General features: G+C 39.0%; 1 protein-coding gene and 1 long non-coding RNA gene across 5 annotated transcripts in view; one reads left to right on the top strand and one right to left on the bottom strand.

Annotated features, from left to right (window-relative positions):
• The window catches only part of ENPP1 (ectonucleotide pyrophosphatase/phosphodiesterase 1), a 99,263-nt gene extending 98,343 nt beyond the window's left edge, over positions 1-920 (bottom strand). The window contains exon 1 of the mRNA XM_072643347.1: positions 708-920. Within this exon, the coding sequence (XP_072499448.1) occupies positions 708-920 (213 nt within the window). The remainder of the gene's footprint in view (positions 1-707) is intronic.
• LOC140526805 (uncharacterized) lies at positions 834-22,948 on the top strand. 4 transcript variants are annotated; one of them, XR_011974532.1, is made up of 6 exons: positions 834-921; positions 6,032-6,107; positions 12,986-13,072; positions 16,023-16,175; positions 20,077-20,288; positions 21,594-22,948. It is a non-coding gene; the product is annotated as an uncharacterized lncRNA (long non-coding RNA). The 4 variants fall into 4 exon arrangements; XR_011974531.1 differs by lacking the exon at positions 21,594-22,948 and having other exon boundaries at positions 20,077-20,732; XR_011974534.1 differs by lacking the exon at positions 21,594-22,948 and having other exon boundaries at positions 6,032-6,155; positions 20,077-20,732.
• Positions 22,949-23,150: the final 202 nt, after the last annotated feature.

The raw sequence follows: 23,150 nt of genomic DNA, 5'->3' as shown, positions 1-23,150 counted from the left end.
GAAATCCTGGCAGTGTGCCCCTCAACTTCTCAGTGACCCAGGAAACTTTTAAGACTAAACTGTAAAGTACTTGTTGCTCTACCTGAGTAGAACAAGTTTCCTCACCTAGAGCTCGCTACAGTAAAGAAATCACAGGTCTGTTTTTTTTAAAGGATATTATTAAAAGTGTTAGAATCACATGTTAATAATGGTGATACATGACATGATTATTCTGTATAATTATTAAAACATGGTGATGATAATAATTACAGTAAACCTCCATGTTTCCAATAGTCCAGTGGTAGTGAGACAGCAGGACAGCCAGCCACTCATCTTGGTGGTGCCTCTGCAGTCTGTCCGTCTGTCCGTCTGTGTCTTGTCAGTCTGTTAATCTCAGTCATTTTGTCTGTCAGTTTGACTATGTCTGTCTTGTCCATCCGTCTGTCTTGTCAGCCATTCGATCGTCAGTATGTCTGCCTGCCTGCCTGTCTGCCTGTCTTGTCAGTCTGTGCGTCTGTCCGTCTGTCTGCCTCCCTGCCTGCCCACAGTCTGCCAGGCGGTCAGGTCACACGGTCTGCGCAGAGCTAGAGTAGCGCCCTCTCCAGCAAGCTCTGCAGACCTGGCACTGGCCCCAGGGGGAGGCGGAGAAAAGGCGGCACCTGCTCCCGGGAGTCCTGGGGCTGGCAGGCCACTGGAGCGGCAGGGTCAGTCCCAAGAACCTCACTCACCAGGGACAGCACTTTGTACGTGTTGGGATCCTTGGTTTTGTGCGCCCGCACGCCTTTTTCAGGCTGCTGCTCGTCCCCCAAGTCCAGCGGAGCCAGCATGCTCACAGCTGCCTGCGGGTCCCCGGCAGCGTCCCCGTAACCCTGCTCCTTGCCCGTTCCCGCGCGGCTCTCCTTGGTGCCCGGGTGGCTCCCGCTGCAGCCGTCCCTCTCCATGGTAGGCTCACGCTTTCCGCTCCTCGGGCTCCTCCGCGGGTTGCCTTGCTTTAATAAGAGTCACTGAGGGCGGCCTGGCCCCGGGGACTCCGCCCCTCTCCTTCAGCCAGTCTCCTCCCAGACCCTTGGCTCTTTTCCCCTAGCCAATAATGTAAAATGTGAGGGGGAGAGCTGCCCAACGCCCCGGATTATTTGGCTTCCTGTCTGATTTCGGGCACTCTGGTTGTTGGGTTATTTTGGGTGTTTTACGTGTGTGTCTCTTTAACTTCCCCCAAAGCCTTTCCCCTCACCCCACCCTGGGCACCAACTGAAGACTTGCAGGAATCGCCCTGCTCAGTACCTTAGTATTGCCTGAATTGCATAGTGTGGTCTGCAGAGGGCATGAGATCATGTGGCCCCAAAATAGTGTGAGCGGAGAAGGAGGAGGATGGATGGATGGATGCTGTTTATAAGGGAACAGAAGGACAAGCCTGGGACTCTCCTGTGTGACTTTGTAGGCAAACTAGAACCCGTGGGAGGAAGACGACCTCCCTGCTCTTTTCTCCCTCCTGAACAGAAATAGAGTGTGATGAAGGAAACATCGGGTTTCATCATTAAAATCCTAGGCTCAAAGGCTTCAGAGCTGGAAGGGACCAGTCTGTTGGGAAATGCAGACTCCCAAGGTTTTGGCGTCCTTCCCGTTTTGTTTAGTGGATTCATGTGTTGGTCCTTCTAAACTTAATATGCTGGAAACTTTCAAGTGACATGTTGTCCCTTTCTGTGGCTGACGCTTTGATATTGAACCAACGGTGACAAGCTGGTTCCCAACTCAAACTGGAGTTTTAACAAAAGAAAGAAAAGAACTCTAAATACTGCAGCGGGGACTCGAGCCTGGGAGAAGCGTCCTGGAGTTTCTTCAGCTAGCTTCTGCGGCATTCACAGGGTAGCTGCCCATCAGTAACAAAGACCACGTGTGTAATGCCGACTCAGACTTGCCTGTGCATCCCTAAAACAGTTCCTGACAACAGTCCAGGCTTTTCAACGTCCATATCAACTCCATCGTTGAGGGGATGTTTGTAAATTCTCAAAACAAAATTAATGTAATTTTAAAATGTTTATAAATTTGCATGCATTTATACGGTGTTTTGCTCTTAACAAAGCACTTTTGCATATTGGATGACTAGAAATTCATATTGTTTTAACAGCGTAACAGGTGAATGTTGATGCCTTCAAAGTATTTGGGTTCAGGGAGAGGAAGCAGTGTGGTACAGCTAAGAGAGTGCTAGATGGGGCGTTAGAACACTCAAGTTCAATTCTAATTTACTATAGTGCTTAGTACATTGCTTGACAGTAAGTAATTACAGATATTAGCTTCATTTTTCTTTTTCTTTCTTCCTCTTTTTTTAAAACTATTACTCCTACCTGCTGTGACCTTGGCCAAATCACTTAGTCATACTGATCCTCAGTTTCCTTATACGTAAAATGTAGGGGTTGGACTAAATGAACCCTAAACAGTCCTCCCACTCTACAACTGTGATCCTGAATACACTTATTCAACAGAGCAAATTCTCCAATAACTCAGGGATTTCTCTGTTTCAATCTGCATTATATACCTAGAGTAGGAGTTCTTAACCTGGGATCCATAGACCATGGGGAAGAAAAAAATGAATCTTTATTTTCACTACTTCTACCTGAAGTTCAGGGCAGCTAAGTGGTGAAGTGGATAGCATGCCCAACCTGAAGTCAAGAAGTCAACAGCTCTCTGAGTTCGAATCTGGCCTCAGACTACTAGCTGGGTAAGTCACTTCATCCTGTTTGCTTCTGTTTCCTCATTTGTAAAAGGAGCTGGAGAAAGAAATGGCAAACCACTGCAGTATCTTTGCCAAGGAAATGCTAAATGGACTCAGAAGAGTTGGACACAACTGAACAACAGAAGAATGAAGTCTGGCATTTCCTTCATCATTTAAAAATGAGGAAAGATCCACAGATTTCACCAAACTACCAAAGAAGCCTATTACAAGAAACAGGTTAAGAATCAGGGGTTTTGTGAGGTTCAAATGAGACAATGAATGGAAAGCACTTTGCAAATCTTAAAGTACTACATAAAAGCCAATTATTATTGTTAGTTTACAGTTCCCAGGTCTCCAGTCTACTAATGATTTCTTCCCTGATCATTCCTGCTTGGCTTAAGAATATTTATTCATCAATATGTGTGTGGTGGTAAATGTTTAACTACCAGGATCTCCCAGAAAAAGAAAAAAAAATGTATTCAAGAATGCTTTTAAATTACATTATAAACACTTTCTTAAGTCTAAACAATCAACAAAACAATAAAGCAAGCCCTCTTTTGTAGCAATTACCTACTTCTGAAGTGTAAATCCTCACCTGAAAGTTTAAGGAAAGGTAGTAGAGGCTAGCTCCAGCATACCTCTGTTTAAAAACAAAACAAACAAACAAAACCTACTCTAGAGTTCAGTTCAGTGCCTTGTACTTGGTTTAATGTTTAATAAGGGCTTGTTGAACTGAAATGACTTCCCAAAGGGCTGGAATGACCCTAAAAAAAACATCTTGTTTCATTTTAAATTTGCCCAACTTGATCATACTTTATTCCCATGATGTGTCATTTGGGAAACACATGAAACCTGAAAGGACAAATATTTGTCATCCTTAAGGATAATTAAGAGAATGTGCTACAGGTTCTGAGGGTTGTTCCCCCAAAAGGGGGAGAAGGGTTAAAGAAGCTTCACTATTCCTAAACTACATTAAATTAAAATTACTTGCCCAGAGCTACATAGATTTAGAGGCAAGGTTTGAATCCAGACTTTAAGTCCAGCATTTTTCCATTGTACTATGTACATATAGTAACATCTATAAGATTTTATTTTAAAAGTTGGCTCAAGTTCATTCATGTGGGATGTCACCCACAGAAAGCCTTTTGATTCCACTCTTAAGATTGTTGTTATCCAATTGATTACCTTGTACCAAGAGGTACCCTAAAGAGGGTTAGTTTCTTCCCCAAGGTCACACAACTTGTTAGTGGCAGATCAGGACTAGAAATCAGTCCTTTGAAGTCCTGTATTCTAGCCTCTTTTCCCTGCTCTGTCCAGTAGTCTGGAAACATGGGAAAGTGACTCCTCTTTGGTGAGGCTGTGCTATAGTAGCCAGTGTGTTGTACTTGGAGAAGTAAATCCTGCTTCTGTCAATAGTTGTGAGACCATAGGCAAGTTATTTAAGCACTCTAAGTTTCACTTTTTTCATCTGTAAAATATAGATAATAATATCTGTAATAGGTCCCCCCAAATCTTAAGGACTTCTCTTGATGTTGACAATTACCATTATATTATTTGATATAGTGCTTCTAATAATTAATATAACAATTTGAATTAGGACCCTCTTCTTCCTCCTACCCCCTCAAAAATTGTCATTATAACATCATTGTCACTTACACGTAACTACTTGACAGTCTATCTTTTGTGGCTCAAGCTTTGTATTATTTGGAATCCTCAATGCTGAACAAATTGACTTCAATATGTTGGTGTTATGGTGGTAAGAAAAAAATATAGTATATTCATCGTGAAAAAAATAAAATTTGTAGCTGAATATTGAAACTGAGGATCTTTAGCTTGCTCTATAACTACCTAGCTATTGATAGTGTTTAAAATAAAATTTTGGAATAATCTCTTTGTTCTCTCTGAAGCAAACTCATAGAATGCCTCTTCCTATGTCAACAAAAGCCTGGCAGGGCTGACTTAACATTCTTTAAGACCTTTAACCTAGGACACTATCTTGAATAATGGGACTTTCCTTTGTATCTTATTATCCATAGACACATACTATGTTATGGCATATTAATGGTAAAGAAAATATAGACATCTTAGATCGTAATTTCTGTTGAACTTTGTTTACCCTTTCCTATGTCAGTTATCTGTTTAGGGCAGGAAGCCTCCCACTCACCAGTGGTGGGATTTCTTTCCTCATCACCGAGACATATGCTTACCCAGCCTGGAATCCCAAGGCCTGACCAACATTGCTTTGTTGATTGTCCTGTCTTAATGAATTTATGATTTGCATAATTAGGAGAGTTTCTTTCTCATGGCAAAATGTATATAAGCCAGAAGATTTCTGCGCTGGGTGGCCAGAACATTTCTGGCTCCATAATGCATTATGTTACCATTGTCTTTAATAGGGAATTGATCAATTAATTAATTAAATCATAAAATGTATGCATTTAGCCTGTTGCCTTTTCTTTAACCAAGTTTTCAGGTCAACATTATGCAGATTGTAGGAAATTTCTAAATTGGGGTGGGGAGGGAAGGAAGAGAAGGAAGAAATGGGAGGGAAGAGATTTAATCATTAAAAGCAATTGAATCATTAAAACAAATGGAAAAAACTGCACCTTATCCTTAATGTTTAGGGTTGGGGTTTTTGTGGTCATTGCTTTTGTTTGTTTGTTTTTTTGCTAAGATTTGTTGACCTGAAAACTTGGTTAAAGAAAAGGCAACAGGCTAAATGCATACATTTTATGATTTAATTAATTAATTGATCAATTCCCTATTAAAGACAATGGTAACATAATGCATTATGGAGCCAGAAATATTCTGGCTACCCAGTGCAGAAATCTTCTGGCTTATATACATTTTTGTCGTGAGAAAGAAACTCTCCTAATTAAGCAAATCATAAATTCAGTAAGACAGGACAATCAACAAAGCAATGTTGGTCAGGCCTTGGGATTCCAGGCTGGGTAAGCATATGTCTCGGTGATGAGGAAAGAATCCCACCACTGGTAAGTGGGAGGCTTCCTGCCCTAAACAGATAACTGACATAGGAAAGGGTAAACAATGTTCAATAGAAATTACGACCTAAGATGTCTATATTTTCTTTACCATTAATATGCCATAACATAGTATGTGTCTATAGATAATAAGATACAAAGGAAAGTCCCATTATTCAAGATATAGTGTCTTAGGTTAAAGGTCTCCTAAGGAATGTAGAGAGTCAGCCTTGGCTGGCTTTTGCTGACATAGGAAGAGGTACCCTCTGAGTTTGCTTCAGAGAGAACAAAGAGATTATTCCAAAATTTTATATTAAACATTATCAGATTCTAGAAGATGTTCATCTTTGTTCTCTTCTAGCTCTCCAATAACATGATCCCCAGAGCAAAAGAAGAGAGGAAATCGTCCATCTTCAATTATTAAAGAAGATTAAGAGGTAAATTCTCCCAGTTCTACATAGACCTTCAGAGGCAACCCTTTACAGGTTTGTGATAATCCAATCTTCTACCAGAGAATGGGGCTTATTAGTTACTAAATAACCATTAGTGATATCTTAGACCATCTGTCCTATGGTCAGGAGAGATCAAATCAGTTCAATTCACCAAACTCACTTCAGATGAGTTAGGTACCATTCCAATCCCTGGGCTTCAGGTGCCTCAATTTATAATGAGAGGGTTGGACTAGAGGAATTAAAAATAATAATAGTCACCATTTTTATAGGACCTACTATATGTCAGGCACTATATGTGTTCATGCTAATTGTTTTATGGATATTATCTCCTCTGACCCTCACAACAATCCTCTGAAGTAAGTGCTTTTCCGTTGAAGAAACTTGGGGGAAACAAAGGTTAAATGAGTTGCCCAGGGCCACCCAGCTAGAAAATCTCTGGGATCAAACTTGAACTTTGATCTTCCAAGACTCGAGGCCCCACCCAGCTGCCTTTAAGCGCCAGATATACTCTAAATTTCAGTGGCAGGGACAGTTGGCAGAACCAGGAACAGATAGAATTTGCAGAATTTCATTTGTAACTCCTTCACATGCCTAGTTCTGCCCCATGGCTTGATAATTTCACAGTTACCTATAGCTAATAGCTAACAATAAAGCATCTACTTAATGGTAGGTGGTGAGGGCCTGGGTGGAGTGCAGTTGATAAGATCAGGATTGACCTTCCAAGAAACTGTCCTTTGGGACGGTGCTCATTACATTATCATCCGGAATGGCTCTCCATGCCCCCCAGACGTTGCTGTCTCTGTGAGACCAACAAGGGGATTACAGAAAACAAGGGATATGTAAAATAGATGCCCTCTAGGCTCACAGTCTTTAAGATAAGACTGATTAAATCACTGGGCAGGAGACAAGCAGAAGGTCACCTAGGCTTGCAGTTTCTATCTATAAATACTTGGACCCTCAGATCAATAAATGGAGTTGGTCTGTCTTTTTCACACATCACCGAGTCACGTAGGGGCGCAGGCTGTCCGCTACAGGTAGGCACTGTGCTAAGCATTGTACAAATATTATCTCATTTGATCCTATCCTCATAAGGAAGGTAAGGGCTATTATTATCCTCATTTTACAGAAGAGGAAACTAAGGCAGACAAATTAGTTGATTTGCCAAAGGTCCCACAGCTAGTAAGGGTCTGAGACAGGTTTGAATAAAGTTTTTTGGACTCCAAGACTAGTGCTCCATCTATCATGCTACCTAGTTGTTTAATAATGTATCCAAAGCTTAAACGGCCCTCAGAGATCATTCTAATCCAACCCTTTGATTTTACAATTGAGGCAAGTAGGATCAGAAGAGGTAAAAGGGCTTGTCTAACACCATGTTGGTAGTAAACATCAGAGACAATATTTAAGTCTTTATCCTCTAACTTCAGAACTGATGTCCTTTCTACTATAAAGCAATAAACTTTCAAATGAGCCAGTTTAGTCATGGGGAAGGCTCTCTTCCCAGGCAATATAGAATTTCCCTTTCTTAATCAGCTCCTTTGCCCTGCTTTCATAACTTCCTTAAGGGCCCAGGGGCCTGAGGAACCATTTCTTCTCCTGTAGGCCATAGCTCATCCTTTACTCTTGTATTGGCAATCAAATGAGGATCTTTTGCTGTTTTTGTTTTAGTATAATCAAGTGCCTCTGATTGAATCTTGCCTTTATCAATCAAGAACAAGACTTTCTTTAACTAGAAATAGTACATGTACTTGTATTATTAATTATTTTAATGTTATTAAAGATCTTCCCCATCCCCATTAAGGAGGTTTGATAAGGGAAGATTTGTGGGACCAAGCCTTTGGTTAAGGAGGCACTGGTTCTCAAGGATTGTGATGCCCTCTAGCTCAAAAGAAGGTATAAATACTCTGAGTTGAGGTTTTCCTTTGGGGCTTAGTTTTTGGTAAGAAGGTTTGAGTGCCAGATGAGGACTCTGGGAAGCCACTAAGGAGCCCCCTGGCTTTGAAAACTCAGGTGTCATGCTTCCCTCTCTGGTAACTATGATCAGACTGTTGGAGTCCAATTGTCTGTTGAATTCAAGCACTATTCAGGGGACTTGCCCATTCACAATCATTTATCAAGCAACTACCATGGAGCCATGTACCATGCTAGCAACTCAGAGTACAAGAACAAAAACGAAAGAATCCCTGCCTTCCAAAAGCTTATAATCTGTTGGAAGAAGGGGGCTGGGAAGAGAGAGCATGTACTTATATAAATATATGTGAAATAGATACAAAATAAAAGGTAATTTGGGAGAAGTGACCCAGCTGGATATGACAAGGATCAGAAAAGCCTTAGAGAACTAGGGTTGAGCTTTTTTTTAAAAAAAATATTTATTTATTTATTTCTAGTTTTCAATATTCATTTCCACAAGATTTTGAGTTCCAAATTTTCTCCCAATGTCTCCCCTACCCCCTACCCCAAGATACTATGCATTCTGATTACCCATTCCCCCAATCTGCCCTCCCTTCTATCACACCTCTCCCTTCCCTTATCCCCATCTCATCTATTTTCTTCTGGGCAAGATAAATTTCTATACCACATTACGTGTATTTCTTATTTCCCCGTTACATGTGAAAACAATTTTTAACATTTGTTTTTAAAACTTTGAGTTCCAACTTCTCTCCCTTTCTCTCTCCCCACCCATCCCCACTGAGAAGGCAAGCAGTTCAATATAGGTTATACATGTGTAGTTATGCAACAGACTTCCATAAAAGTCATATTTTGAAAGACTAACTATATTTCACTCTATCCCATACTGCCCCTCATTTATTCTATTCTCTCTTTTGACTTTGTTCCTCTGCAAAAAGTGTGTACTTCTAATTACACCCTCCTCCCATTTGCCCTCCCTTCTATCATCCTACCTACTCCCCACTCATCCCCTTCTCCCCTCCTTTCCTGTATTGTAAGATAGATTTTCATACCAAATTGAGTGTGCATGTTATTCCCTCCTTAAGCCAAATGTGATGAGAGTAAGCTTCACTTTTTCCCTCTCATTTTCCCCCTTCTCCCCTCCATTAAAAAAGCTTTTTCTTGCCTCTCTTATGAGATAATTTGCCCCATTCCATTTCTCCCTTTTTCCTCCCAATATATTCCTCTCTCAACCCTCCTATTCAACCCACCCTGTGCTTATATGTATATGATCCCTCCAACTACCTAAATACTGAGAAAAGTCTCAAGAGTTACAAATATTATGTTGCCATGTAGGAATGTAAACAGTTCAACTTTAGTAAGTCCCTTATGATTTCTCTTTCCTGTTTACCTTTTCATGTTTTGCTGGGTAGGTGATTCTTGGTTTTAATCCTAGCTCCTTTGACCTTTGGAATATCATATTCCAAGTTCTTCAGTCCCTTAATGCAGAAGCTGCTTAATCCTGTGTTATCCTGATTGTATTTCCACAGTACTTGAATTGTTTCTTTCTGGCTGCTTGTAATATTTTCTCCTTGACCTGGGAACTCTGGAATTTGGCTACAATATCCTAGGGGTTTTTCTTTTCAGATCTCTTTCAGGAGGTGATCTGTGGATTCTTTCAATATTTATTTTACTCTCTGGTTGTAGAATGTTAGGGCAGTTTTCCTTGATAATTTCATGAAAGATGATGTCTAGGCTCTTTTTATGATCATGGCTTTCAGGTAGTCCCATAATTTTTAAATTATCTCTTTTGGATCTATTTTACAGGTCAGTTGTTTTTCCAATGAAATATTTCACATTGTCTGTTATTTTTTCATTCCTTTGGTTTTGTTTTATAATTTCTTGATTTTTTCATAAAGTCATTAGCTTCAATCTGCTCCATTCTAATCTTTAAGGAATTATTTTCTTCAGTGAGCTTTTGGATCTCCTTTTCTATCTGTCCAATTCTGCTTTTTAAAGCATTCTTCTCCTCATTGGCTTTTTGGATCTCTTTTGTCATTTGGGTTCATCTATTTTTTAAAGTTATTTTCTTCAGCAATTTTTGGGTCTCCTTTAGCAAACAGTTGACTCATTTTTCATGATTTTCTTGCATTGCTCTCATTTCTCTTCCCAGTTTTTGCCCTACTTCTATTACTTGATTTTCAAAATCCTTTTTGAGCTCTTCCATGGCCATGGCCTGAGACCAATTCATATTTTCTTAGAGGCTTTGGTTGGAGGAGCTTTGACTTTGTTGTCTTCTATTTGCATGCTTTTGTCTTCTTCGTCACCAAAGTAAGATTCTATGGTCTGATTCTTTTTCTGGTTTTTGCTCATTTCCCTAGCCATTAACTTTTGAGCTTTGTCAAGATAGTTCTCTGCTTCCAATAGGGGTGGGAGGTGTACTGTCAGCTGCTTGATCCCCCCACAGTCAGTAGGCTTAGGGCTCCAGAGACAGTGGCTGCAACTACCTCTGCTGATGCTGTGTGTTCCTCTGCCTCCTCCCCTTTCAGCCACCCTGGGGCCGGACCACTCCTAGAGTTGAGCTTTGAAGGAACCTAAGGACTCTAGGGAAAGGACACTATCCTGGAAACTTCTTCCAGGGAAACTAGGGAGAGGAGAGAACATATCCCAGATATGCTAAGCAGCCTGTGCCAAGGCACAGATTTGGAAAAACACTGTCATGGGTGAGGAAAAGCAAGAAGGCTAGTTTGACTGAAATTTAGACTAAGTCAAGAGAAGTAATGCACAGGAAGACTGGAAAAGTAGCTTGCAGTCAAGTTATGAAGGGCTATAAATGTCAAACAAGACAATCCCAAAGGACTCCTGATGAAACATGCTCTCTGCCTCCAGAGAAAGAACTAATATTGTCTGAATACAGACTGAAGCACTATTTTCTCATTCCTTCTTTTTCTCTCTCTTTCTTTTGTTCAAGTCTTCTTATCTAAAATGGCTAATAAGGAAATGTTTTATGTGACTGCACATGTATAACCTTTATTGGATTGCTTATCATCTCAGGGAGGGTAAAAAGGAGGGGAGGAGAGGAAGTGATAGAATTTGAAACTCAAAATATTTTTTAAAATGTAAAAAATTGTTTAAATATGTAATTAGGGGAAATAAAATATTATTTTAAAAAAGAGTTTGTAGAAAACTGAAACATATGTAAACTACTCTGGTATCACAGACCCTGGTTTTATATTAGTCATTCACTATAGGCAAGATTTTTATTTTATTTTAATAAGATATATTTCCATAAATTTAATATGAATCATAAAATCCCAGAGATATTTGATGGTTTCCTACTCTTTAAAATTACAAATGCCACAGCAGTTTATGTTCAGAATCTTTGTGTAGATGATCAAACTAATAATCTTTGTACATCTTCTTTCATAAACCTCATTTTTTTAAGGCTTCATAATCAACAACTTCAATGTGTCAATGGTCAGTTCTCTCCCTATCAACAGGTACGCATGTAAGTTTTTCTGATGCAACAATATAAAAGAAAGTAAACTTACTACTACAATACTACAAAGAAACTGTAGAGTGCTTTAAAAGAGTCCTGGAGTAAAATGTGGTAATTGTATGAAACAACTATGACAAGACACATCACAGAGCTGACTGACTTAACTGCATTCATTCCAGGCAATAGTTCTCATTTTACGGCCTGCTCCTGGAATTCCTGGAAAATGTCTTGCTTGGATCTCCACTTGACTGGTTGATCTTGTTCCTCTTTTGGAACTTCCAAAGATTTGTGGGATGTACTTGAATAGTAGTTATAGCTAAGGTAACAAGTTGAATATTATGTAAATGTTCTGGAAAACTATTCATTTTTCCTAAGGCTGCTAGGTGGCACAAGAGTAGAATGTTGGAGTTTCCTGGAGTCAGGAAAAACCAAGTTCAAATTGGGCCTCAAATACTTACTAGCTGTGTGACCCTGGGCAAGTCATTTAACCTCTTTCTGTCTCAGGTTTATCAGTGATAAAATAGAGACCATAAAAGCACCTGTTTCCCATGGTTATTGAGAGAACCAAATGAGATAATACTTGTGAAGTACTTAGATCAGTACCTGGCACATAGTATGGATTTAATAAATACCTATTCCCTGCCCTTCCCCCCTTTCCTAGAAATGGGGGAAAATATGAGAATCAATCTTTTTTTTTTTTCCAATTTACAAACTTGGGAGTCAAAATATTGTCAATGGAAGTCATCATTCACAACAAAAGATAGTAGTTAGCTACTAGTTGGTTGTTGTCCTTCATCTTCAAAGAGGACAAAAATGACATCACCATCATAAAGTGAAATTTCAGTGTGTTCAACTGGCTAATCAAACCAATATAAGCTCAGAATGCTCTACCACAAGTTGGGCACAGATAGTCCATGTGGACATTTGCGGTGGATATCCCAAATCTGTGCATCCTGCATTTACTTTGTGCTGTCTCAATTCTGCTTTGCTCAAAGAGCACAGCACCTTTTCTTATGTGGGCACGCCATGCTGAGCAGTCCTGTGCCAGTGTCTTCCATGTTGCACAGTCAAATCCAAAGTTCTTGAGAGAGACCTTAAGAGTATCCTTGTATCATTTCTTCTGACCACCATGTGATCACCTGCCCCATGCAAGTTCTCCATAAAATAGTCTTTTTGGCAAGCATACATTTTGCATTCGAATAACATGGCCAGCCCATCAGAGTTGCACTCTCTGAACTATAGCTTGAATACTTGGCAGTTCACCTTGAGCAAGGACTTTAGTGTCTGGCACCTTATCATGCCAGGTGATCCTCAGAATCTTCCTAAGACAGTTCAAGTGGAAGAGATTCAGTTTCCTGGCATGGCGCTAGTAGACTGTCCATGTTTCAAAAGCATATAACAATGAGGACAGCACAACGGCTCTGTAGACTTCAGTTTGGTAGTCAGTCTAATACCTTTTCTCTTCTAAACTTCTCTTCAGAGCCTCCCAAACACTGAGTTAGCTCTGGGCAATGAATGCACCAACCTCATTGTCAATGTGTACATCCCTGAAAAGTACACTACCAAGGTAAGTGAACTTATCCACAGCATTCAAAACTTTTCCATTTGTTATAAACCATGGTTCCATGTATGAATGGTGTGGTGGTGGCTGATGGAGCACCTGTGTTTTTTTGGTGTTAATTATTAGGCCAAAATTAGCACAGGCAGAAGAGAATTGATCCATACTTTATTGCATCTCATCTTCAGCCTCTTCAGAGGCTGCATTGAGTGCACAATCATCAACAAACAGAAAATCATGCGCCAACACTCCCTCCACTTTGGTCTTGGCTTGTAACCTTTTCAAACTGAAGAACTTAACCATCAGTATGGTAGTTGACCTTGATGCCATGTTCGTTCTCATTGAAAGCATTTGTCAATATGGCTGAAAACATCATGCTAAAAAGCATGGGAGCAAGTACACAGCGCTGTTTCACTCCATTGGTGACTGGGAAGGCATGAGAGCTTTGTCCATTATCCAGAACCCAGGAAAACATGCCATCATGAAATTGACGTACAATATTGATGAACTTCTCTGGGCAACCAAATTTTGACATAACTTTCTATAAACCCTCATGACTAACAGCGTCAAAGGCCTTGGTCAGATCGATAAACGTTGTGTACAGACCTCTGTTCTGCTCCTGGCATTTCTCCTGGAGTGGTCAGGCAACAAACACCATATTGACTGTTCCTCAGCCCTTAGAGAAGCCACACTGGCTCTCAGGTATATGACCATCTTCCAGGTGAAGGATCAGCCTATTAAGGAGGACTTTAGCAAGAATTTTGCCAGCAATGACTAAGAGAGAGACTCCACTGTGATTGTCACAGGACAATCTATTCCCTTTACCTTTATAGAGATGGACAATGGAGGCATCCTTGAACTCCTGGGGGATAACCTCCTCTTGCCATATAACATGGAAAATTTCAGCGAGCTTTTGTATGAGCAATGGTCCCCCTTGTAAATCTCAGCTGGAATAGAATCAGCACCAGGTGCTTTGCCACATGAAAGGAGCCTAATGGCCCTCAAAACCTCTTCTTCAGTTGGAAATTTAGCTAAAGAGGAATTGACTTCAACCTGAGGTAAATGGTCAATGGCCTCAGCATTGATTGATGATGATCTGTTGAGAACACTGTGGAAGTGTTCAGCCCACCTCTCTAGGATCAAGTCCTTATTACTAATCAATGTGGCTCCTTCAGAACTGAGTATTTGTGATGCACCGTAAGTTTTTGGTCCATAAATAGCTTTCAGGGAATCATAAAAATGCTTTGGATTGTTACTATCAGCATAAAACTGAATTTGATCTGCCTTCTTATTGAGTTAGGAATCCTAGATCTCTCTAAGCTTTGCTTGTACTTTACTTTTGATGGAATTAAATGCTGCCTTCTTAAAAGTGGATGAACTATCCTGCTGGTAAATCCTTTTCATTTAGCAGCCTCTGAATTTCCCCATCATTTTCATCAAACCAGTCTTGGTGCTTGTAAGTGTTCTGATCCAGATGAGCAAATGCAGTGCTGTATACCACATCTCTGAGAGCTGCCCACTCCTTTTCTGCTCCACTGTTGCTAATTGTATGTTGGCTCAACTTTCCCTCCAAGTCAGCAGCAAACTGTTCACACTCAGAGAAGAGCTCTAATTTGTTGACATTAATTCTTTCTGGTAGTCATTTTGCCTTGAGGATGGTGTTTTTGATGAATGCAAATATTTAGCTTGGAAAGGATAAGTCTATGATCAGTCCAGCACTCTGCACCACACATTGCCTTTGTCGCTCTCACATCTTGTCTGTCTCTTCTCCTTACAATCACATACTCTATTAGATGCTTTGTTTGCTGCAAGGGTGCTTCCATGAAGTTTTACTGCATTTAGGTAAGCAGAAGATGGTGTCAAAATATTGTCAATGGAAGTCATCATTCACAACAAAAGATGGTATTTAGCTACTACACATACATAAAAAGAAAAGAGCTGGGCTTCCACCTGATTGTTTGTCCTTCCTTCTCAAAAAAGAACATGACATCAGGAAAATGATGCCATGACTTGCCAATGAATTGGATTTACATGAGTGAGGGCTGTGCAAAGTCACCAATTTCACTTCTCAGGAGTCATTTAGATCAGTGGCAAGATATAGATCAGGACAATGGAAATGGCCCTAGATGCAGTGGAGTTCCCACTTTGAGACAACACCCATTCATTGATTAAGGCTGTTTAAGGAATGAGCCCAGGAATGGTCCCTTTTATCTTATCTAAAAAAAAAAAATCTGGGAGGGGAAGACCCTCAGGGTTTCCAGCCAAAATAGAAATAATTACTGTTTACATTCACTGTGCCATCAGGGCCCAAACAAGGAGAGCCAGAGCGTATTGTGTTTAAGGCTCGGTCTTTAAGTAGGAAATCTAGTCAGTAAACCTCAAGATATCTAGCTAGGTTTCAAGCCCTCAAAATTTATATTTCTTTGGTCCAAGCACCCCCTGGTAGGGGTGTGATACCCCTTGTGGATTGAGAGGGGAGAAGTAAAAGGAGCTGGGAGTACTTACAAGTTGTTGTTTGTCCTTCATATGCACCAAAAGGGAGGAGCTAGGTTTCCACCTGATTATGTGATCAGGGAACAGAGGCCATAGGTCAACATTCCAATTTGGGGAGTGAGGTGAGAAGGTCTGGGTGAAGATGTAAGGAATTAAAGGTTCAGTCTGAATTGAATGTGGTGTGTCTGAAAAACTGTGAGGGTCATATCTATCAAAAGCAATAATAATAAGTTTGGAAAGCTGCATTCAGATAAGATTGTTGAGAAGAGTACAATGTCGGAGCTTCTAATTGTTATAAGTGCAATCTCATCCAACCCACTAAATCTTGCCAGTCCCAGAAAATACTTTATACCCCAGCCAGTCTGCCAGCCAGCCAGTTAGCCTAGGCATATCTGACACTTTCCCTGATGCCTTCCTACTTAACCTCCCCCTTTCTCTGTCTTTATACCTCTTCCTTTGGAAGCAGTAATCAAAACAATGGCCCTGTTACTTCTGGAGAAAGGCATGACAGTCACCAGTTATGGTTCCAGTTACCATAGCCAGGACTTCCAGAGCTCCCTTCCATGGTTATCACATTCCTATATATGCTGTCTCCCCATATTAAGAGGGATCCTTGAAGGCAAGTATTGGTTTACTTTTTTATTTGCTTATCTAGTACTTAGGACAATGCTTGGAACAAAACATATGCCTAATAAAAGCTTTTCCATTCATGCATTCATTATAATTATTATTATTGAACAAACAATAACATAAGTACATGGTAAGATTGGGGCATTGCTATACCAATTGATTAATGAAGATTGGAGCTAAGGCCTGGATTTCTTTTCCCAAGTAGAAAAGTATAGTCAGGTTTTAAGATTAAATATTAAAAGAATAGAAGAAAGGGAGAAGAGATATTATAGGCATAGAAGATCAACACTGTCAAATAAAGACTCCCAGCCTATAATCACCCTCAAACTCCATCAGTCTGGGTCATGCTAAGGAGCTTGCTGTCAGAAACAAATGATCATTTGTTCTCCACACTCCACACCAATATGTTCAAACAGGTAAGAGAAGTTAGGCAAAGATAAATTGGAAGGGTTGATTTTAAAGGGTAAAAGAAGTCCACAGAGTAAAATGAGTATTCTGGAAAAGGAAAAATCCCTATTTGTGCTTTTAAGCAGGTGAAGCTAGAGATAATGTGGTATAAATTCTGGTTCTTATAGATTACTGTAAGATTTTTAAAATATGATTATCTTTTTGACCAGACCTATGACTTCAAGAGACTTCTGGTGAAAAATTTTTCTCCACCAAAGCAGATTATTTCCTTCTCTGCAATACTTTGCCTCATTTCTTACCTAGCCTTAATCATTGAATGGGTGTTGCCTCAGTCAAACAGATCTGTTAAAAAAAAACCTTAGCTTAAAAGGACCAAGGTCTCCCATTGCATCCAGGGTCATCTCCAGTCATCCTGATCAATATCTTGCTACTGGACTCAGATGGCTCTGGAAGAGAAAGTGAGGCTGATGACCTTGCACAGCCCTCCCTCACTTAAATCCAATTCAATTGCACTTCATGGCATCACCTTCCTGATGTCACATTCCTCTTTGAGAATGAAGGACAAACAACAAGTCTTATAGTGTGACCTGAGGAACTGAAAGGTTATAAGATTTGTCTGGGGCCACCCAACTAGTATGAATCAGAGCAAAATTTAAAACCAAATTGATTTACAGAATAATTGGAGCAATTCACAGCTCCACTAACAAAGACACATGCCTCTGTTCTCACAAAACACATCTACCCCAAATAATTGCCATTTTCATTTTTCTTTTTGGTTTTCTTATAAATTTGATGGGGATCAAGTCAAACTTCAGAGTGTTTTAAATTGAATTTTCTTATTAATAATAACTAAGACATTCTTATATATGTTTGCTTATAGCTTATATTTCTTCTTTTGAAAACTCCTTATCGTATACTTTAACCATATATTCATTAGGAACTGGCTCTTATTCTTATTTATGTATATCAATTCCTTATACGTCTTGGATATCAGACTTTTATTAGAAATATTTTCTGCAATGATTTTTATCAGTTAACTATCTCTTCTAACTGAATTGATTTTACTTATACAAACACTTTTAAATTTACTTAGATGAGATTACCCATTTTGTTATCTATGATCACTTTAATCCTTCATTTAGTTTAAAATTCTACCCCTAGCCATAACTGTGGAAAGCATGTGTTTCCCTTCTCCAATTTTTAATGCTTTGACACTTTACATTGATACAGATATATATAAATATGTATCCATTTAGAACTAATTGTGAAATGTGGCAAAATACTGATCTAAATCGAATTTTTGTCAGACTGCTTTGCAATTTTTCCAAGCTGTTTTTGTCAATTAGAGAGTCATTAGTCTAATAGTTGGTGTCCTAGGGTTCACTGAGTACTGTGCTAGTATGTTTGACTGCTTTTTAGTTTCATTTACCTAATCTGTTCTATTGATCAACTTGCCTAAGTACTTTTGATAAATACTGTTTTTAGTATAGTTTGACATCTAATAAGGAACCTCCTTCCTTCTTACTTTGTTTTTCATTATTTCTCTCCTATCCTTTTTGAGTTCTTCTTGGAAAGTACCTAGTACTTTAAGGACTAGAAGTACCTAATCAGTCATTCTTACTCCTCTCCAGGCTTTTTTTTTCCTCCCACTCTGAATCATGGCTTAGCTACTTTCTCATCCTGAAAGATTCTTCCACCCCCATGGGCTTATCCTACTACTAATTAGTTCCTCCCAGAAACTAAATTTTGAGGAAGCTCCTAAGATAGCCATACTCAGTCCCTCACATCTCACAGCTTCACTTCTGACTCTCCAGACTTTTCCATCTTGTCCCAGTTCAAGTACTTTCTTTCCCCCCCTCTCCTTATCAGTTTCCTTTTATGTACATTCTTACGTTACATGTAGGGAAGGACTATTTTACTTGTATTTTATATTCAACATTCTACACTGGGTCTGGCATGCAGTAAGCACCTAATAGATGCTTGTTGACTTACTCATTTCCTAAGAAGAAGGCAGCCACAAGGAACTCCAAGGGTATTTTGATTCTTGGCTGGTAAATCATAATGGGTAACTCAGGCAAGGGAGCCTCACTCAGTTGAGTTAACTAGAAGTGATCTCAATGCCTACCATTGTTCAATTGCTGAATAACTTTCTCTTGAAATAACCAGATAAAGCACTTTTTTGTTAACTGTGGAATGACCTCTGAGTGTCTCATTTTGTTCCAATACCAAACCTAGACTACATGAGTCCTGACTTGATTGAGTTAGGCCTGTTCCAGAACACAATACTATAGTAATTTTGATTGGTATAGTATTACATTTATAAATAAATTTAACCATTTTTATTTTATTGGTATGGTCCATTGATGTACAATCAATAACTTAAGTCTTTTAATTTTGTAATAAGTTTTATAGCTGTATCCATGTAACTTCTCAGCAGGCTGACTCCCAGATATTTTATACATTTTGTAATTATTTTAAATGAAATTTAATTTTGTATCTCTCAGTGGTTTTTATTGGTAAAATTCAGAATAGATGGTAATTTTGTAAGCTTATTTTCCATCCTGCTGCTTCAAAAGAAGTCAGTAATTGTTTAAATATATTCCTAGCTGAATCTCTAGTGAGATTCACTCACTAAGTGAACCATCGTATTACCTACAAATAATAACATTTATGTTTGTTCTTTTCTTATTCTCATTCCCGCAATTTCTTTTTCTTGCATTTTTGTTATAGCTAGCATTTATAAAACTATATGTCAAGTAATAATTATGACAAATGAGTGTCTTTAAGCAATGTTCCTTCTCTTTTGGGGCTAAGGAGAATACATCTAATTCCTTTTAAAATGGCCATGCTTCAAATACTTATAAAGAGCTATCACATCCCTCCATGGAAGGAATACTAGATTTAGAGTCAGATAACATGAGCTCAAATCCTAGTTCTAATATATATCTGTGTAACTTCAAATATTATCCCTAATTTCCCTTATTAGGTCCACTTCATCCCTTTTCAAAAGACTTTCATTACTAAATTTTATGGAATTAAACAGTTGCAAATTGGATTTCATCTTCTTGATCAAGTCTTCAGTTTTCAATTTATGGCAACAAATCCAATTCCCATTCCTAGGTACTATCTTAACTGTCTGTTCTTAGACACCATCTTAGCCATTTCCTTAAACATCTGTTCCCTCCCCAAATATTCTTTTTTTTTTCTCTTGCATCCTTTGCCTTTGATGGAAAGCAATGATGAAAATATACCTATAACCTTAGGTTCTTCAGTTTCTTGGCCAAGATTTCATAGTGTTTTGATAGTGCATTCTAGGTTCCTCATAACAATATCTTTGGGGTCCACATTAATTACTAGAAGGAGGTAGTAATCATCTGTCTTAATGTCTTGGGGGGTTTCTATTATTTCTTGGATACATGCCCTGAGAATACACATCTACTCTACTGTTATAATTAAATCAACAAATACCTTTCTACATTAAGGGATCGAAGGGCGTGGAATAGGATATTCCAGAAGTCAAAGGAACTAGGACTAAAACCAAGAATCACTTACCCAGCAAAACTGAATATAATACTTCAGGAGAAAAATTGGTCTTTCAATGAAATAGAGGACTTTCAAGCATTCTTGATGAAAAGACCAGAGCTGAAAAGAAAATTTGACTTTCAAACACAAGAATCAAGAGAAGCATGAAAAGGTAAACAGCAAAGAGGAGTCATAAGGGACTTATAAAAGTTGAACTGTTTACATTCCTACATGGAAAGACAATATTTGTAACTCTTGAAACATTTCAGTATCTGGGTACTGGGTGGGATTACACACACACATGCACACGCACAAGCACACACACATAGAGACAGAGTGCACAGAGTGAATTGAAGAGGACAGGATCATATCTTTAAAAAAATGAAATCAAGCAGTGAGAGAGAAATATATGGGAGGAGAAAGGAAGAAATGAATGGGGCAAATTATCTCTCATAAAAGAAGCAAGCAAAAGATTTTTTTAGTTTAGGGAAAAAGAGGGGAGGTGAGAGAAAAACATGAAGTTTACTCTCATCACATTCCACTAAAGGAAGGAATAAAATGCACACTCATTTTGGTATGAAAACCTATCTTACAATACAGGAAAGTGGGGGATAAGGGGATAAACAGGGTTGGGGGGATGATGGAAGGGAGGGGATGGGGAGGAGGGTGCAATTTGAGGTCAACACTCATGGGGAGGGACAGGATCAAAAGAGAGAATAGAAGTAATTGGGGGCAGGACAGGATGGAGGGAAATATAGTTAGTCTTATACAACATGACTATTATGGAAGTCATTAGCAAAACTACACAGATATGGCCTATATTGAATTGCTTGCCTTCCAAAGGGAGGGGGTGGGAGGGAGGGATGAAGAGAAGTTGGAACTCAAAGTTTTAGGAACAACTGTCGAGTACTGTTCTTGCCACTAGGAAATAAGAAATACAGGTAAAGGGGTTTAGAAAGTTATTTGGCCCTACAGGACAGAGGAGAGGATGGAGACAAGGGCAGAGAGGGATGAAAGAGGAGAGAGCAGATTGGTGATGGGGGCAATTGGAATGCTCGGTGTTTTGGGGTGGGGGGAGGGGATAAGGGGGGAGAAAATTTGGAACCCAAAATTTGGTGAAAATGAATGTTAAAAAAAGTTAAATAAATAAATAAATTGGAAAAAACAAATAGCTGCCTCAGTACTACTCAGAAGGAGTCACCAACCACCACCACTCCTCTTCTTGCTCTGATCCTTACTGGATAATTTCTCACCAGAAAACACCTATTGATCAGCTTTATCAATTCATTCAATAAACATTTATCAAGTGACTACTATGTGCCAGATACTAGTCTATCAATCCATGGAGAAGAAGTTGATACTTTCTCCCCAGTGCATTTAGTCTCTTCATGAAGAGACTAAATTATCTCAGCTACAATTGTCCAGTGGTCCTTACTTCTGTAAAATATTCTTACCCTTCCTAACCTCTTGATTCCAGGGTTACCTGCACACCATCATGAGACATCTACGTAGGACTTCATGGAGAATTATCATGACAACCTCTCAAAATGCTAAGATGCATTTGTGGGATATTCACTGGGACCTACTGCGTAAATACTCTCTGGGTTCTTGGGACAACATGCTCAATTTGATGTGTTTTAGTACCTACTTTTTATATTCAATTCCTTCAGAAACTATTTTTTTTACTCTGCATTTAAAGGGCTAAAATTAATTTTGGAAACTTATGCCCTAACTTATTCCTACTCAAACCAAGCACTAATTTACATTTCCCATTTATAACATGAATGATTTATAAGCAAATAACACTGGATATTCTCTTTCTATTCATACTTTCCAAATAAGCCTATATATACATTCATCCTTTTCTCTCAACAATTACCTCACCACCTCTTTTCAGGGAGTCTAAATTCTGGATCTATTCTACCACCAAAGACATTCATAGAGCTTGGGCTGGGTTGGGGATGCCATTGGAGTAGCATTGCCATTTTTCTATACCCTTCAACTCAATCAAAAGCATTTATTTCGTGTCAGACAAAGAACTAGAAACTAGGTATAGAAATACCCAAAAATGAAACAATCTCTGCTCTTAAGGAGCTTACCTCTTCTATTACCTCAGGGGAAAGGCCAATGAGAATGCTCTCAAAGGTCAGACTTGCACACGCACGCGTGCACACGTCAGATTTGCACAGTCTATGCATGATTGTGTGCCATTGTGGGATAACTTTGATCAGAGACAGTAGGGATTATATAACAAGTGATAAGTTTGCAATCTACTTTGCTCAGTCACCTCACTTCCCTCAGCCTTTATAAAAACGTTTATCTTAAGGTCATCACCCAAGAAAACTTTTTTATGGTAACAACATGCTAATCCTGTCTGTCTCCACTGTCAGTATTAATACTTTCTATAATCCCCATTAGAAAAGTAACTACACACACACACACACACACACACTTCAAGGAGAAAAAGATGAACAATGAAATAAATATGGTTTGTTTTTTCTAAATGAAACCTTCAAACATTATAAAATGATTGCCTCAAGTTTCAAACATTATAAAATGATTGCTAATTTTGTTTATGAATTGCGTGCGCATGTATACTTATTTGTTTTTTAGTTCCCTGCCCCACCAGAAAAAACAAAGGTTTTGTGCTGAGAGAAGATAATGAATATTTCTCAATAGCTCTTGAATGCCAAAGGAACATTCACCCCTTATGTGATAGCTGTAGTAACTTATAGACATGTTTAGAGTTCCAAAATAAATCCCTAAATTCCAAAACCTATCACAGGAAAATGTTTTTATTTTTAAAATAAACTTCAAAGTTTGAAAATAAAAGTTGTTATATTATTTCATTGAGCTATTGCTGATATAGTAAGATGTACACTAGATCCAAACCCTTTTCTTGCTCTACCCTGACCTACTGGTGCTTTTAGAAGTTACTACACCAAGATGACAAACAGGTATTTCAATTCCAAACAAGATGTCTTCCTGACTCCAGATCTAGAACACTGTCAATTGCTCCTATCATCATATCAAT

Source organism: Notamacropus eugenii, chromosome 2, assembly GCF_028372415.1.
Source record: "Notamacropus eugenii isolate mMacEug1 chromosome 2, mMacEug1.pri_v2, whole genome shotgun sequence".
Classification (NCBI taxonomy): Eukaryota; Metazoa; Chordata; class Mammalia; order Diprotodontia; family Macropodidae; genus Notamacropus; species Notamacropus eugenii.
The sequence above is the reverse complement of the archived record's forward strand: the minus strand, read 5'-3'. Positions and strand labels throughout refer to the sequence as shown.